This window comes from Odocoileus virginianus, chromosome 31 (genome assembly GCF_023699985.2).
Source record: "Odocoileus virginianus isolate 20LAN1187 ecotype Illinois chromosome 31, Ovbor_1.2, whole genome shotgun sequence".
Classification (NCBI taxonomy): Eukaryota; Metazoa; Chordata; class Mammalia; order Artiodactyla; family Cervidae; genus Odocoileus; species Odocoileus virginianus.
The window spans coordinates 31,649,224-31,663,142 of NC_069704.1; the positions used below are offsets into that span (position 1 = coordinate 31,649,224).

Sequence of the window (13,919 nt, forward strand, 5' to 3'; positions counted from 1 at the left end):
CATTAAAAATACAAAGGTGAAGAAGATAATCCTTACCTTTGAGGCATTTAAAACTCTAGCATCTTATGCTATTCTTAAAACAGCATACTAAAATTCTAAAACAGTGGCAAAAAATTTGAAATGGTTAAATTTTGAGTACTTGAAAGTAATATTAATTCATCAGAAACCACTCCAGTAGTCTTCAAACTCATTACAAAAAAAGGCATAGCATACATAAAGGAACTTGGTAGTCTTACCTAGCTATTTGTAATTAGCTTACTATCTATTTGTAATTAGCTAAAGTTAACCTGACATTTAGAAGAATATAAATATCCTATACTAAAGAAAAGAAAAAGAAAATATACCTTTACTCTTCTTTGCATGTCATCCTCCACATCTTTTAGCATGCCTAGAAATAGAGACAATAATTTTAAAAGGAAACAAATTCAAATGTAAAACTCGTGAATTATCTTTATAAATGGTTTACCTGTAACTCGAAGATCTGTCACACTGTTAGCCATTTTAAATCCATAAGTCATTGACTGAAAATCTTCCTATATAGAAAAGCAATAATTAGGCCCTTGAATAGTAGCAAAACCTTTCATCATTTTTCTCTTGCAAAATCAGTATTTGCTAAAAGGAAATGGTAATAGAATGTCACCTCAAATATTGCTATCATTCACCCAACTTTCTTTATAGTCATACCATGAAAACACCACATTCTAATGCTATCTCTAGTCCCTTAATTTCAACTGTTTATCCTTAGGCTATTTAAACATACTTGCATTTAATATGTTCATCTGCAAAACCATGCTTATGATAGTATTACAAATTTTTCCCACCTACAAAGAATTCTCACATTTACAGGTGAACAATAAATACATAACAATTACCATTTGATGACAAGGTTGCAAAACTTAGACAAGACTCTTCAAAACCTATATATGTCTTTTTACAGACTGTTAGGCTATAAAAGTTAAGCTTTTCAAACAGAATTACTCAAAGTGACAGCAGAACCACATTCCCACTTCGACCCATTGTAAAGAAAAAAATGATTCAAATATGGGTTCCCACTCTCAAAATAATTTAAAACACTGCTGAGATATTAGCAAATTAAGTTGTTGGCTGGATCCACTAAGAAGAGTTTAAGATCATCTGGCTGATGATCTTAAGTTTAAGATCACCTTGGCTAAGAAGTTAAAAGCTCTAATAAAGGAGTGTTTCTGCCATATTACAATTCTTATAAAATGTATATAAAAGCCTAATATAATGGAATAATAGACATTCACAGCAATGGCCAGAATTGTAGAGAAATTTCCGGACTCAACAAAAACGTCAGTAAGCATGCAATTCATGTCAAACACTAAACTTACAGAGAGAATGAAGTACAAACAAATATCCTAGTCTCAAAGAACTCAGAGCAACTGTATGCCTCACAGGACTAGGTCTTTTAAGTCTCAGATTGTATTTACAGAGCTATAAACGTAGCCTCTGGATGAAGCTTATACTCTTATCTCTACTTGGACATCAAATAGGATTCTCAAATTGTACATGTATAAATATGAACTTTCATAGTGTTTACCACACTGGTAAAAGGCACTTCCATCCATTCCATTATTCCAAGTAGGAGTGAAGAACCATAGGAATCAGAACACAAATAACTTACAAACAGAGGTGGTAGCATGCTTCAAGCTTCAAAGATCATAAGGGGTGACAAAGACTAAGTCTAAGGTATGGCCACTAAAAAGATAAATCCTAAATGATTCCAAGAGAAAACAGGAGTCAAGAATCAGGATGGTAACACTGGGATTATAAATCAGTGGAACAATGCCTTCAAAATTCTGAGGAAAATTATTTTCCAGCCTAGAAGTCTATTATAGCCAAACCATCGACCAGGTGAAAGGGTAAGGAAAACATTTTCAGACATACAAGGTCTCAAAGAAAAATTCCCTCCCTGTCTCCCCAAAGAAACTGGAGGCACTGAACAAGCAAGGTTATAAACTACTAACGATACAGGCATAAGATCCAGGTTAACTAGCGATCTAACAAAAAGAGAGGGAAATGGAATTCCTAGGAAAACAATGCAGAGAAATCTGGGATGACAGCTCCAGGCCTAGAAAGCAAATGACCTAGCTAGAAAACAAAGAAGTTCAAGAATATTAAAAAAAATTATACATTACTGGATGTATGTATAGATGCATATAAACATGATGAAATATACAGATTATCTGATAGTTTAATAATAATGGGAAAGGAATTAAGGAGAAGTACACAGAAAACTAAGCAAACTCAAAAGAAATAGTAATTACTGCCTTTAAGAAAAAAAAATTTGTATGAGTAAAAAAGCATACACTACTCTGGCTCATCTGTCATTAATATTTATACAGTCACAATAATGTCTGTAGTGAATGATTTAACCATAAACTGAATTATTATTTGGAGTGGGGGATGTATACGAATCCTTAGCATATAAATGCTAAGTATACACTAAAAATTTGATGCTATATGCTACCTAAAGGTTGATAAATTCTTAAACCTAGAAACTAGAATATTAGCCTATTATACAGAAATATGGGAACTGTAGAAAAAAGCTAAAAGAACTAATTATTATGAATGGATAAGGAAAGAGGAGAGCACTGTAATTTTTCATTATACACTTTGTGGGCTAGAGAGAAGAAAAAACAGTGCCCAGATTCAAGACATTTGCAAGGTAAAAGAATCTGGATGTAGGAGGTTAAAAAAAAAAAAAGTAATCAAAGATAACACTAAAGACATCATTTTGCAAGACAGCAGAAAAGCCATTTGATAGAGGAACTGTGGTTCCCATTTTGCACGTGAGCAACATATTAAAAGAAACTTCTTTGGGCAAATGAGAATGTCTCCAGTTCAGGAGTAAAAACAAAGCAGAGACATAATATATAATCATTAGGGGCTTCAGAAGCATCCATTTCCAACAAATTATTTGTTGATTTTAAGTCATTCATATTTATTCATTACTAGACCTCTAAAGGGTTTTACTAAGCAATCAACTTTTTTTAAATTACCAAACTGAGACAAATTCATCTGGATTATCTGAAAAGTTTACCAAAACAAGAAAAATATCTTTCCAGCCTAGGAACTAACTTTTGTTTCTCCAGTTTCAGTTTTACATAATTGGTTACACTGTGTGCTGCCTTCTTAACCTTTTAAAGTATGCATTTTCCCATGATACCAAATACTGTCATCTCTATATATTCATTACACATAATCATTATTATATGACATACAGTTAAGCACAATTTATTTCAACCATAACCCTAATGGTAGTATTTTTATCAACACCAATTTTCACTATTAAAAACTCTGATTAATGTATTTGGACATTAAGCATCCCTATGCCTAATAATTTCTTTAGGGCTGAGTTCTAAAGGTGAAGTAACTAGTTTAAATGGTATCAATAAGTTTAAAACTATTGATATATACACTGCTAAACTGTTTTCCAAAGCAGCTATGTTAATGCATATTCTCACGAGTAAAAAAAAAAAAAAATATATATATATATATATTCTTATTTTAAATACTCTGAAGATGAAAAGTGAATTATTACTTAAGATTTTCTTGGATTACACTGAGCCTGAATTTTTTTAGCCTGAATTTTTTAAATGTTATGATCATTTGATAACCTTCCTCTATGAATAAGCTATTTATTTTACTGCCATTTATTCATTTGGGTTTTACTCTCATCTTTATTTGAATGGGATTTTAATACACAAAAACTGATTTTTTTTTCTGTATTTTTCCTAATAATTTTTTCTATCAGCTTTTTTCCTATTAGTCCCTTTCTTTAGGATTTCTTTTATCTCTTAATAAGTCCTTCATCCAGAGAGTATGCAGAAATTTGAACTAAAAAATATTATAAATTTTTTTTTGTTTACTTAGGAAGTAACATAGGTGTATAATAAAAATTACAACAATACAAACAAGTTTATACTCTGACCCTCAATATCTTAGTTATCTTCTTGTGTAAACTACCTATCTCTTTTTAAAAAAAAGAGCAAAAATGGTAGCAAGTTACACATGTTCTTCTATATCAAACTTATATTTTTACATTAATTTGGAGATCTAATTTGTATAAGCAAGCCTACCCCCTCCTTTGTAAAGGGTGCAAAACACTTACTTGGCAGTATGAGGGTGGTGTCATTTAATGTCTTGTACTGATGGACACTAGTTCCCAGACTTTAGTTACTACAAACACTACAACTAATGTCCTTGAACATAGATCTTTGGGGATAAGCTTGAATATATTTATAGGCTAAATTCCTAAAACTGAAACTGATGAAACAAGACAAGCCTTTTAAATCATAGATAGTACCAAACTACTCTTTTTAAAAAGTTGTAGAATTTACACTCCCATCAAAAATGCATGAATCTTTGTTTATAGTAGAATCCTGTCCTAACTAATAAATGTGAAAATAGTGCTGGAATTCAGAATCATCATTTTGAAGTCAACACACTAAGATTAGCCCAAGCAAGTACCGAGAATGGATACTACATATATATGGAAAGATTTTTTAATAAGCAGGATATTTATATGATCTTAAAGAGTTTCCCTACATATTGCTTACTATGTACCCAAGGTTAAAAACAGTAACCATGAAAATGTGAACTGGTGCAGGCACTTTGGAAAACAGTACAGAGACTTCTCAAAAAAACAACAAGTAGAGTTGTCATATGATCCTGCAATCCTACTCCTGGCCATCTATCTGGACAAAACTATAATTCAAAACACACAGGCACCCCAATGCTCACTGCAGCACTATTTACAATGGCCAAGACATGGAAACAACATAAATATCCATTGAAAGATGAATGGATAAAGATGTGTGTGTCTGTGTATATATATACATACATATACACAGACACACACATATATATGCACAATGGAATACTACTCAGCCATAAAAAAGAATGAAATACCATTTGCAACAACATGCACGGACCTAGAGATTATCTAAGCAAGTGAAGTAAATCAGAAAAAACAAATACCAAATGATGTCACTTATATGTGGAATCTAAGATATGACACAAATGAACTTATGTATCAAAGAGAAACAGACTCACAGACATAGAAAACAGTCTCATGGTTGCCAAGGAGGACAGAGGAGGGATGGACTGGGAGTGTGGGATTAGCAGATGCAAACTATTATATATAGGATAGATAAACAACAAAGTCCTACTGTCTAGCACAGGGAACTATATTCAATATCCTGTGATAAACCATAAAGGAAAAGAATAAGAATGTATATATACATGTATAACTGTATAACTGCATCACTATGATGTGTAGCAGAAATTGACATAGCAATGTAAATAAACTATACATCAATAAAATAATTTTTTTTTTTAAAAAGTAACCATACTGTAATCAGAAAGCACCTTGATGGGGTGATAAAGTCACATTACCACTGAGGGACAGATGGACACTCTATGTCTCAGATATGAAACTATAAAAAGGACACAGTATTACTGTCATATTCCAGCCAGGACTGAATAATATAAATCTAATCATGAGGAAAGAGTAGACAAGCCCCAAGTAAGGAACATTCTATTAAATAAGGGAAAGCAGGAGAGGGCTGTGTTTTCCAAAAATACCAGTGTCATTAGAGACAATGAGGAATTGTTGTAAATTAAAGGACACTAAAGAGATATGCAACTAGACGCAGGACATGATCCTAGACTGGATCCCACACTGTAGGGAAAAAACACTAAGGACGTTACTAAGTCAACTGACAGAGAACATGGGTAGGTAGTGGACTGGTATCATAGATTTGCTGAGGTTGATCATTGTGCTGTAGTTGTGTGTGAGCGTGTCCTTTTCCTTACGAGGTGCATATTGACGTGTCTCAGAGATCAAAATGTACACAGTTTACTTGCCAATGGTTCAGAAAGATACATATATACATACATACATGAGAGAAAAAGTGAAAAATGACATGATAGGTTAACAGCAGCTGAACCTGGGTGCTCTTGGTGCTATCACTGTTAACTGTTGTTATTTGGAAAACATTTCCAAATAAACTAAAATTTTTAGAAGTTAAAAAAAAAGGAAAACAATGACTATTCATATACCCCCCCCACAAACACACTGCCCCCCCAACATGTCAGTGCCTATTATAGGTAGAAAAAAAAATGGTATCTCACAGTTTTAATTTGCATTTCTAAAATGAGGTTAAACATCTTACACTTAATGGCCATTTTATTTCTATAAAGTGCCTTCTGATTTTTTAGCAACTTTTTTATATCTAAAACATTTTATCTCTCTACAATTTACTTTGATGTTGTTATAAACTGAATGTTTGTGTCCCCCTCCCACTCCCAAATTCATATGTGAAGTTCTAATGCCCAATGTGATAGCAATTGGAGGTGGAGCCTTTGGAAAAGTTCTTTAACAATGAGTTGCAAGGCTTAAAAAACTAAAAAAAGAGAGGGAACCTACAGACTGAGACTTAAGACATATCAACCAACTGCAATAGACTGACTGTGTCCCCTCAAAATTTATATGTTGAAACCTAACCTCCAATGTGATAGTGCTGGGAGATGGAACCTTTAGAAGGTCCATGAAGGTGGGACCCTCATAAATGGGATTAAGTGTCCTTATAAAAGAGACTCCAGAGAACTCCCCATCCCTCCTTCTGCCACGTGAGGCCACAGTGAAAAGACGAACCAGGAAGCAGGCCCTCACCAGGCACCAGATCTGCTGATACCTTGATCCTAGACTTCTCAGCCTCCAGAACTATGAGAAATAAGTAACTGTGCATAAGCCACCCCAGGCTATGGTATTCTGTTATGGCAACACAAACGGACTAAGGTAGATGTAAAATGCTGATAAAGTAAGTTTCAAGGGTGCCAACCAATTATTCCAGAGCTATTTGGAAAAAACACCCTGTCTCTGTCCCACTGATTTTTAATGTCCTTTTGGGAATACTTAAAACAATTTGTGCGTCTCTTCTTATTTTTTAACTCAAACTAATCTTTTAAAAAATTCCATCCAAATGGGTAAGATTTTCTACCCGTATCAATTCAAATATATAGCTAAATAACCAATGAGTGTTTAAGAAATACCCAGTACTTCATAAACAACTCATAAGCCACACATTTAAATGTGGAACTCACATTAGGTGTATACTTAGCTATTATGCTCACATATATAATGTACATTTAGAAAAGCTTTACACTGAGCCATTGCTGGAGCCTAAGATATTTATTCTGGATCAGTAACAGTGTGAAAAAGAAACTTAACGGTTTCAACAAATGAAAGAAACAGAAATAACTGAGTTTCAAATGCTATCACATCTCCCCTTAAAATACAGTGTCTATAATCATTTTTTTTTAATGATAAATGGAAAAATCTTTCTATGACTAAAATGTAAAACACTTCGTCAGTTTGAGGTACTACTAAGTGGAAGAAAAAGTTTATACTCTAAACTATTCTTCATAACTTTTGTTTTCCTTTCCTCCAAAGACTGAAATTAATTTTTATGTTATAATTTATAAGAGACTTAAGGGACAAGCTTATCTCTTCTATTTTCTTTGTGAATCCTCACGACATCCAGAGTAAGTACCTCTGTACATAATGAATACTCAATGAATGGTATTGAGAGAATATATATTAAGATGAAGGTGGCCAATGAGTTTCAGGAATTCTTAAATAACAAAATCTTACCTCTTCAAAAACAGCAGCTTTATTGACTTTTTCCCTTGCAATGTCACAGATTTTCAAGATACCCAGAGCAAAAGCTTTCATGGCAGGATCTTCTATAAAATCTGGATTATGAATGTAAAGGCACGTAAATACTGTCTGTGCCAAGGAATGGCCTTCTAACCACGTTATCTATAAAGAAATAAAAGAATGCACAAGTCTGAAAAGTCTGATTCAACAGTCCAAGGCCAGACACAGGTCCAAATAAACATGATTAATCACAAGATTTAAAAGAAGATTAAAAGGAAGATCAGAAGAGTCTGAATTCACTTTCACTGACCAAAGTCTTTCAAGAATTAAAAATATGATTACCCAAAAGTTATAGATATGGGAAGCATTCTCTTATTAAATAATTCAATTTGCAAAATATTTAGATATTAATGAAATCAGAGTGCCTCCTTACTTCACATCCAAACACTATTAATTCTATTATAACGTAGAAAATAAAAACCCATGAAATTAAGGAATTCACAATTTTAGAGCCAACCAGGTTCTTAGCCTCTCATTCAACATTCAACTCTTCTTTTTCATCCCAACTACTACTAATCCAGTCAAGAGATTCATATCACACCTAGATTACCACAAGAAACTAGCCAACTGTTTTCCTGCTCCCACCTCTACTTCAATACTCCCAATAAGAAGGATCATTCTAAAGCACAAAAATAATCATGCAACACTCTTCTACTGAGTAACTACCATGGGCCAAGTACCCTGGGCTAGAAGCCAGAAGAACTGCAACCAAAACTGAGTAATTTATGATATTTGAGTACTATGCTAGGTATTTTGCATGTATCTTATCTCATTTTTTTCCCTAACACTTTGAGAAAGGTGGTGTTTTTCTCATCTTACATATAAAGAAATAGCATAAATAATTTGCCCATGTTTATTGTTATAATTTATATTTAGTCCAAGAATTCTGCAATAGAGCAAGAAAACTACATTACAAAATGAGAAATGCACATGAAAATTGCTCTAATTAAGATGCATATTTTGTATTACTAGCATGCAGAAGACTCTCCAGACTAAAAACTGTCTGCCTATTAAAGTCCAAACTCAGATACAGCCCCAATACTCTCATAGAATTGTTCCTCAACTTTGACACAAATCCTCCATCTTGCCCCCTTTAATCTTATTCCACTACAATTACAAATGGCCAAAGACTAATAAAAATATTTCTGAGGGAAAGAGCTTTGGAGGAAGAAGGATCAAGATTCTCGCTATGCCCTTAGCAAGCAACATAACCCTAGGCAAATAGTAGGCAAACAGGTAAGAGTGATAGCAGACCGCTCACAGAGCTGATGTAAAAGACCAAGGTAAAAAACATACACATAAAACACATAACATAAATACTTCATACACACTGGTAATCAATGAGTATTTTACCAGACACACAAATGAAGAAATTTTACATTATGTCTAAAGACAATGATTTAATTTAATATCAAGTTTAAAAAAGAAAGGGACACTCAGAAAGTGGGGGTGGGGTGGGGGGCAATAGCAGTACAAATGAGTTTTCCCACAACTAAACCGCACTGTCTCAGGAAGACAACCTGTTCAGTGTATATACAGAAATAACTAAAAAATTTTCCTCATAGTGTAAAATGGCCAGTTTACTTCAATTTTCTCTACATTAGGAAAAAAATTTCTTCAAAGCCAATCCAAAACTCTCTATGGTTAAATGTCATGCTTATTTACAGAACCTTTCAATTACAGATTTGTTTTCCTGGGTACCTTGAGAACAGAAAAGGCACTTTGGATAATGGCTGTATATTATTATCTTTCTTGGAAAGAAAATATCCTTCCAGAAAATGAGAACCTAAAATCACCCAGATGAAAAGAGAAAATAGCTGCTTCCTCCAGCATAACTTAGCCTAATAATCTTACATACATCTTACTAGGCCAAGAATTATATATATTTCATATTCAGTGATGGTGTATATACTTTCAAACTGAAATTCAAGTAAGCCACAGTTCTAAAATTAACAAATAGTGCTATCTTAACTCTTACCAAACAGCAAAAGCATGTATCCATTATCCCTATCAATTCAGGCAAGGTGAGGTCTTTAATTTTTATGGTGCCATCCTAAAAGAAAGGGGAAATATGACATATAAGCTTTTTAAAAATGTATGGTTACTATGTACAATACACATTTTAAAGTATAAATTCTAAGAAAACACTATCTCATCATCTGATAAAACCAAGGGGCCAAATTAACTCTGTATTCTTAAAAATAACATATCTTAATATGTCTTCAATACTAAAAATAAAAGCCTAATTTGAAATAAAGGCCTTTATAAAAAAATGAGTCAAACTAACAAATATTTTAAAATCACAGTTAAAATTAGTTTTGAACATTAACAAATATGAAGCATTTTAATGAACTGAAACTATAAACAAAAATTTTTTTTAAAATTTTCCTTAAACTGATATATCTCATAATTTTTTAATAGTTTCCACTTATTTAACAAATCTTTCTTCACAAAATATGCAAGATTAAGCTCTGAGGCAACTATGAATGAACTTCTAAATTAATTTTCATTGAGTAAATTTCTAGTTCACTACCACAGGCATTTTACTTAATATGTTTATACTTAAAATTTAATCCTTAAGCCAATTACCTTGGTATGTATACTCAAAATACTTTCAAATATTAATTTTAAAAAATGCATGCATACACAAATTTAGAACAAGCTTTTAATGAGACCGTTGTTAAAATTTTCACACAGATAACTAACTTGTTTACATACCCTAGATGCATTTAAGAAAATTTGATACACTAAGTTTGATTTCCATTATTAATCAAAATGTTTTAACATATGAATAACAAATAATAAAAGAAAACACAAAAGGCACAATGGTAACCACCTTGATAGCTTGTTCAAAATTGAGAACTTTTCGATTAACTTGGTTTCCAATCATGCCAGCATCCATCTTGGGATCCATCATTTCAATGGCAGACATGGCTTCAAAAAGACCAAATCTGCAATAAAAAAAAAATGACTCTACAAATTATATTTGAACCAATAAGCTTAACTAGATTCCCACAATGGTACAAAAATCATTATAGTATTGAATACTTCAAATAACTACCCTATTCTAGGTATTTAGTCTCCACAACTTGCTATCACTTCTATTTCAATTAAATAATCTTCCTTCAACATAAAATTTCTTCCATGTACTTGTCACTCAAATCATTTTACATGCACTATGGGACAACAAAAGAATTAAAAGAAAAGCTGTTTTTCATTCTTCCTTCAAAAAATCTGCACATTAGAACATTTTGGGAAAAAAAAGAGATCAACTGATCAGCAATGGATTTCACTTTGCCTTCTTTATTTAACACTTAGAAAGATATGTTTGGAATAATCATTATCAAATGTAACTTTTATGTATTTTTTTCTTTACATCTTGAAAGTCTAAAAATCTGGCACATCACCATCTATAATGCCCAAAGTTTTGGCAATTACATAAGAAAGGAAAAAAAAAAAGAAATACTGATGGTCTGATATTAGTGGCTTATTAGTTGTGATACAATATGGCCTGAAAAGTTGCTGCTACTGTTGCTGCGTCACTTCAGTCGTGTCCAACCCTGTGCGACCCCATAGACGGCAGCCCACCAGGCTCTGCCGTTCCTGGGATTCTCAAGGCAAGAACACTGGAGTGGGTTGCCATTTCCTTCTCCAATGTGTCAAAGTGAAAAAAGTGAAGTTGCTCAGTTGTGTCTGACTCATAGCGACCCGATGGACTGCAGCCCACCAGGCTCCTCCATCCATGGTATTTTCCAGGCAATAGTACTGGAGTGGGTTGCCATTGCCTTCTCCACCTGAAAAGTTAGTATATCTTTAATTGAGATATGAAAAATGAAGAACCTAAAAGACAGTATGACTGGCCATCAAGGTATTCACTTTCTAATGTGCTTAGCCTAAGCCAATAGATTACTAGGAAAATAAAAGAGATCTACCTTGTTACACTACATCATTTCTCTCAGAAAAGCAGCAGCAGTAAGATATTAAGAAAAATAAATAAATGGGATCCGATCACACTTACAAGCTTTTGCACAGCAAAGGAAACCATAAACAAAATGAAACAAAACATCAACAAAACAAAAAGAAAACCCTACCAAATGGGAAATAATATTTGCAAATGATGCAACCAACAAGGGCTTAATTTCCAAAATACAAATAGCTCATACCTCTCAACAACAACAAAAACCATCCAACTGAAAAATGGGCAGAAGACCTACTTAAACATTTCTACAAAGAAGAAATACAAATGGCCAATAAGAACATGAAAAAGATGCTCAACACTGCTAATTAGTGAACTTCAAATGAAAACTACAAGATACCACCTCACACCAATCAGAATAGCCATCATTAAAAACTACAAACAACAAATGCTATAGAGGCTATAAAACAAAGGGAACCTTCATGCACTGTTGGTGGGAATGTAAATTGGTATGTTAAGTATGGTAAGCAAGTATGTACGAAAGTTGGTATGAAAGTGAAAAGTGAAAGTGAAGCCGCTCTGTCGTGTCTGACTCTTTGTGACCCCGTAGACTGTAGCCTACCAGGCTCCTCCATCCATGGGATTCTCCAGGCAAGAATACTAGAGTGGGTTGCCATTTCCTTCTCCAGGGGATCTTCCTGACCCAGGGATCGAGTCCGGGTCTCCCGCAATGCGGGCAGACGCTTTACCTCTGAGCCACCAGCGAAGCCCTGGTATATAAAGTTGGTATATAAATATATAAATATGCAAAACAGTATGGAGCTTCCTGAGAAAACTAAAAACAGAATTACCCTATAACCTAGCAATCCCACTCCTGGGATATATCCAGCCAATACTTTAATTCAAAGATACACACAGCACTTTATTCACAGCAGCAATAGTCACAATAGCCAAGATATGGAAACAGCCTACATGTTTACTGACAGATAAATGGATAAAGAACATGTGGTACATATATTAGCTTGGTGGAAAAGTAATTGCAGTTTTGCATCGTTGAACTTCGCTGTTTAAAGTTCAACAGCATATTAAAAAGCAGAGATATTACTTTGCCAACAAAGGTCCGTCTACTCAAAGCTATGGTTTTTCCAGTAGTCATGTATGGATGTGAGAGTTGGACCATATAGAAAGCTGAGCACCGAAAATTGATGTTTTGAACTGTGGTATTGGAGAAGACTCTTGAGAGTCCCTTGGACAGCAAGGAGATCCAACCAGTCCATCCTAATGGAAATCAGTCCTTAATAGTCACTGGAAGGACTGATGCTGAAACTGAAATTCCAATACTTTGGCCACCTGATGCGAAGAGCTGACTCATTTGAAAAGACACTGATGCTGGGCATGATTGAAGGTGGGAGGAGAAGGCGACGACAGAGAATGAGATGGCTGGATGTCATCACTGACTCAATGGACATGAGTTTGAGTAAACTCCAGGAACTGGTGATGGACAAGGAAGCCTGGCCTGCTGCAGCCCATGGGGTTGCCAAGAGTCGGATATGACTGAGAGACTGAACTGAACTGATGCTGTTGAGATTTGCTGATACTAGAAAATATTCTTAAATAAATGTGGCTATGTTATACATCATTTTAGTGCACACTACTCACTTTGCATTTTTTTGCTAATGACTTATACTTGATGTGTATTTTATATGTATTTTAGACTAGGGAAGTGATGTTAAGACAAAAGCAAATTTGAGCTATTTTCTTATTTGAGTTCAAAATGGGTGGTAAAGCAGAGGAGACAACTTGCAACATCGACAACGCAGTTGGCCCATGAGCTGATAACAGATGTACAGTGCAGTGGTGGTTCAAGAAGTTTGGCAAAGGAGATGGGAGCCTTGAAGTTGAGAAGCACAGTGGCCGGCCATTGGAAGTTGACAACTAGCAACTGAGAGCATCATCGAAGCTGATCCTCCTACAACTACAGGAGAAGTTGCTGAAGAACTCAACGTCGATCATTCTATGGTGGTTTGCATTTGAAGCAAATTGGGAAGGTGTAAAAGCTCGATAAGTGGGTGCCTCAGGAGCTGACCAAAAATTAAAAAAATCAGCATTCTTAAGTGTTATCTCCTTTTACTCTGTGCAACAACAATGATCAGATTGTGATGTGCTACAAAACGTCAATTGTATACGACTTCCAACAATGACCAGCTCAATGGCTGAACTGAGAAGAAGCTCTGAAAACGGCAACACCTGCAGCCA

General features: G+C 34.2%; 1 protein-coding gene across 6 annotated transcripts in view; it reads right to left on the bottom strand.

Annotated features, from left to right (window-relative positions):
• Positions 1–13,919, bottom strand: part of NAA35 (N-alpha-acetyltransferase 35, NatC auxiliary subunit) — a 92,049-nt gene that overhangs the window by 58,646 nt on the left and 19,484 nt on the right. For all 6 annotated transcript variants that reach the window (XM_020882189.2, XM_020882188.2, XM_020882191.2 and 3 more), the window contains 5 exons: positions 10,584–10,698; positions 9,726–9,800; positions 7,682–7,849; positions 467–533; positions 345–388 (listed from right to left, as the gene is read on the bottom strand). In XM_020882189.2, the coding sequence (XP_020737848.2) occupies positions 345–388; positions 467–533; positions 7,682–7,849; positions 9,726–9,800; positions 10,584–10,698 (469 nt within the window). The remainder of the gene's footprint in view (positions 1–344; positions 389–466; positions 534–7,681; positions 7,850–9,725; positions 9,801–10,583; positions 10,699–13,919) is intronic.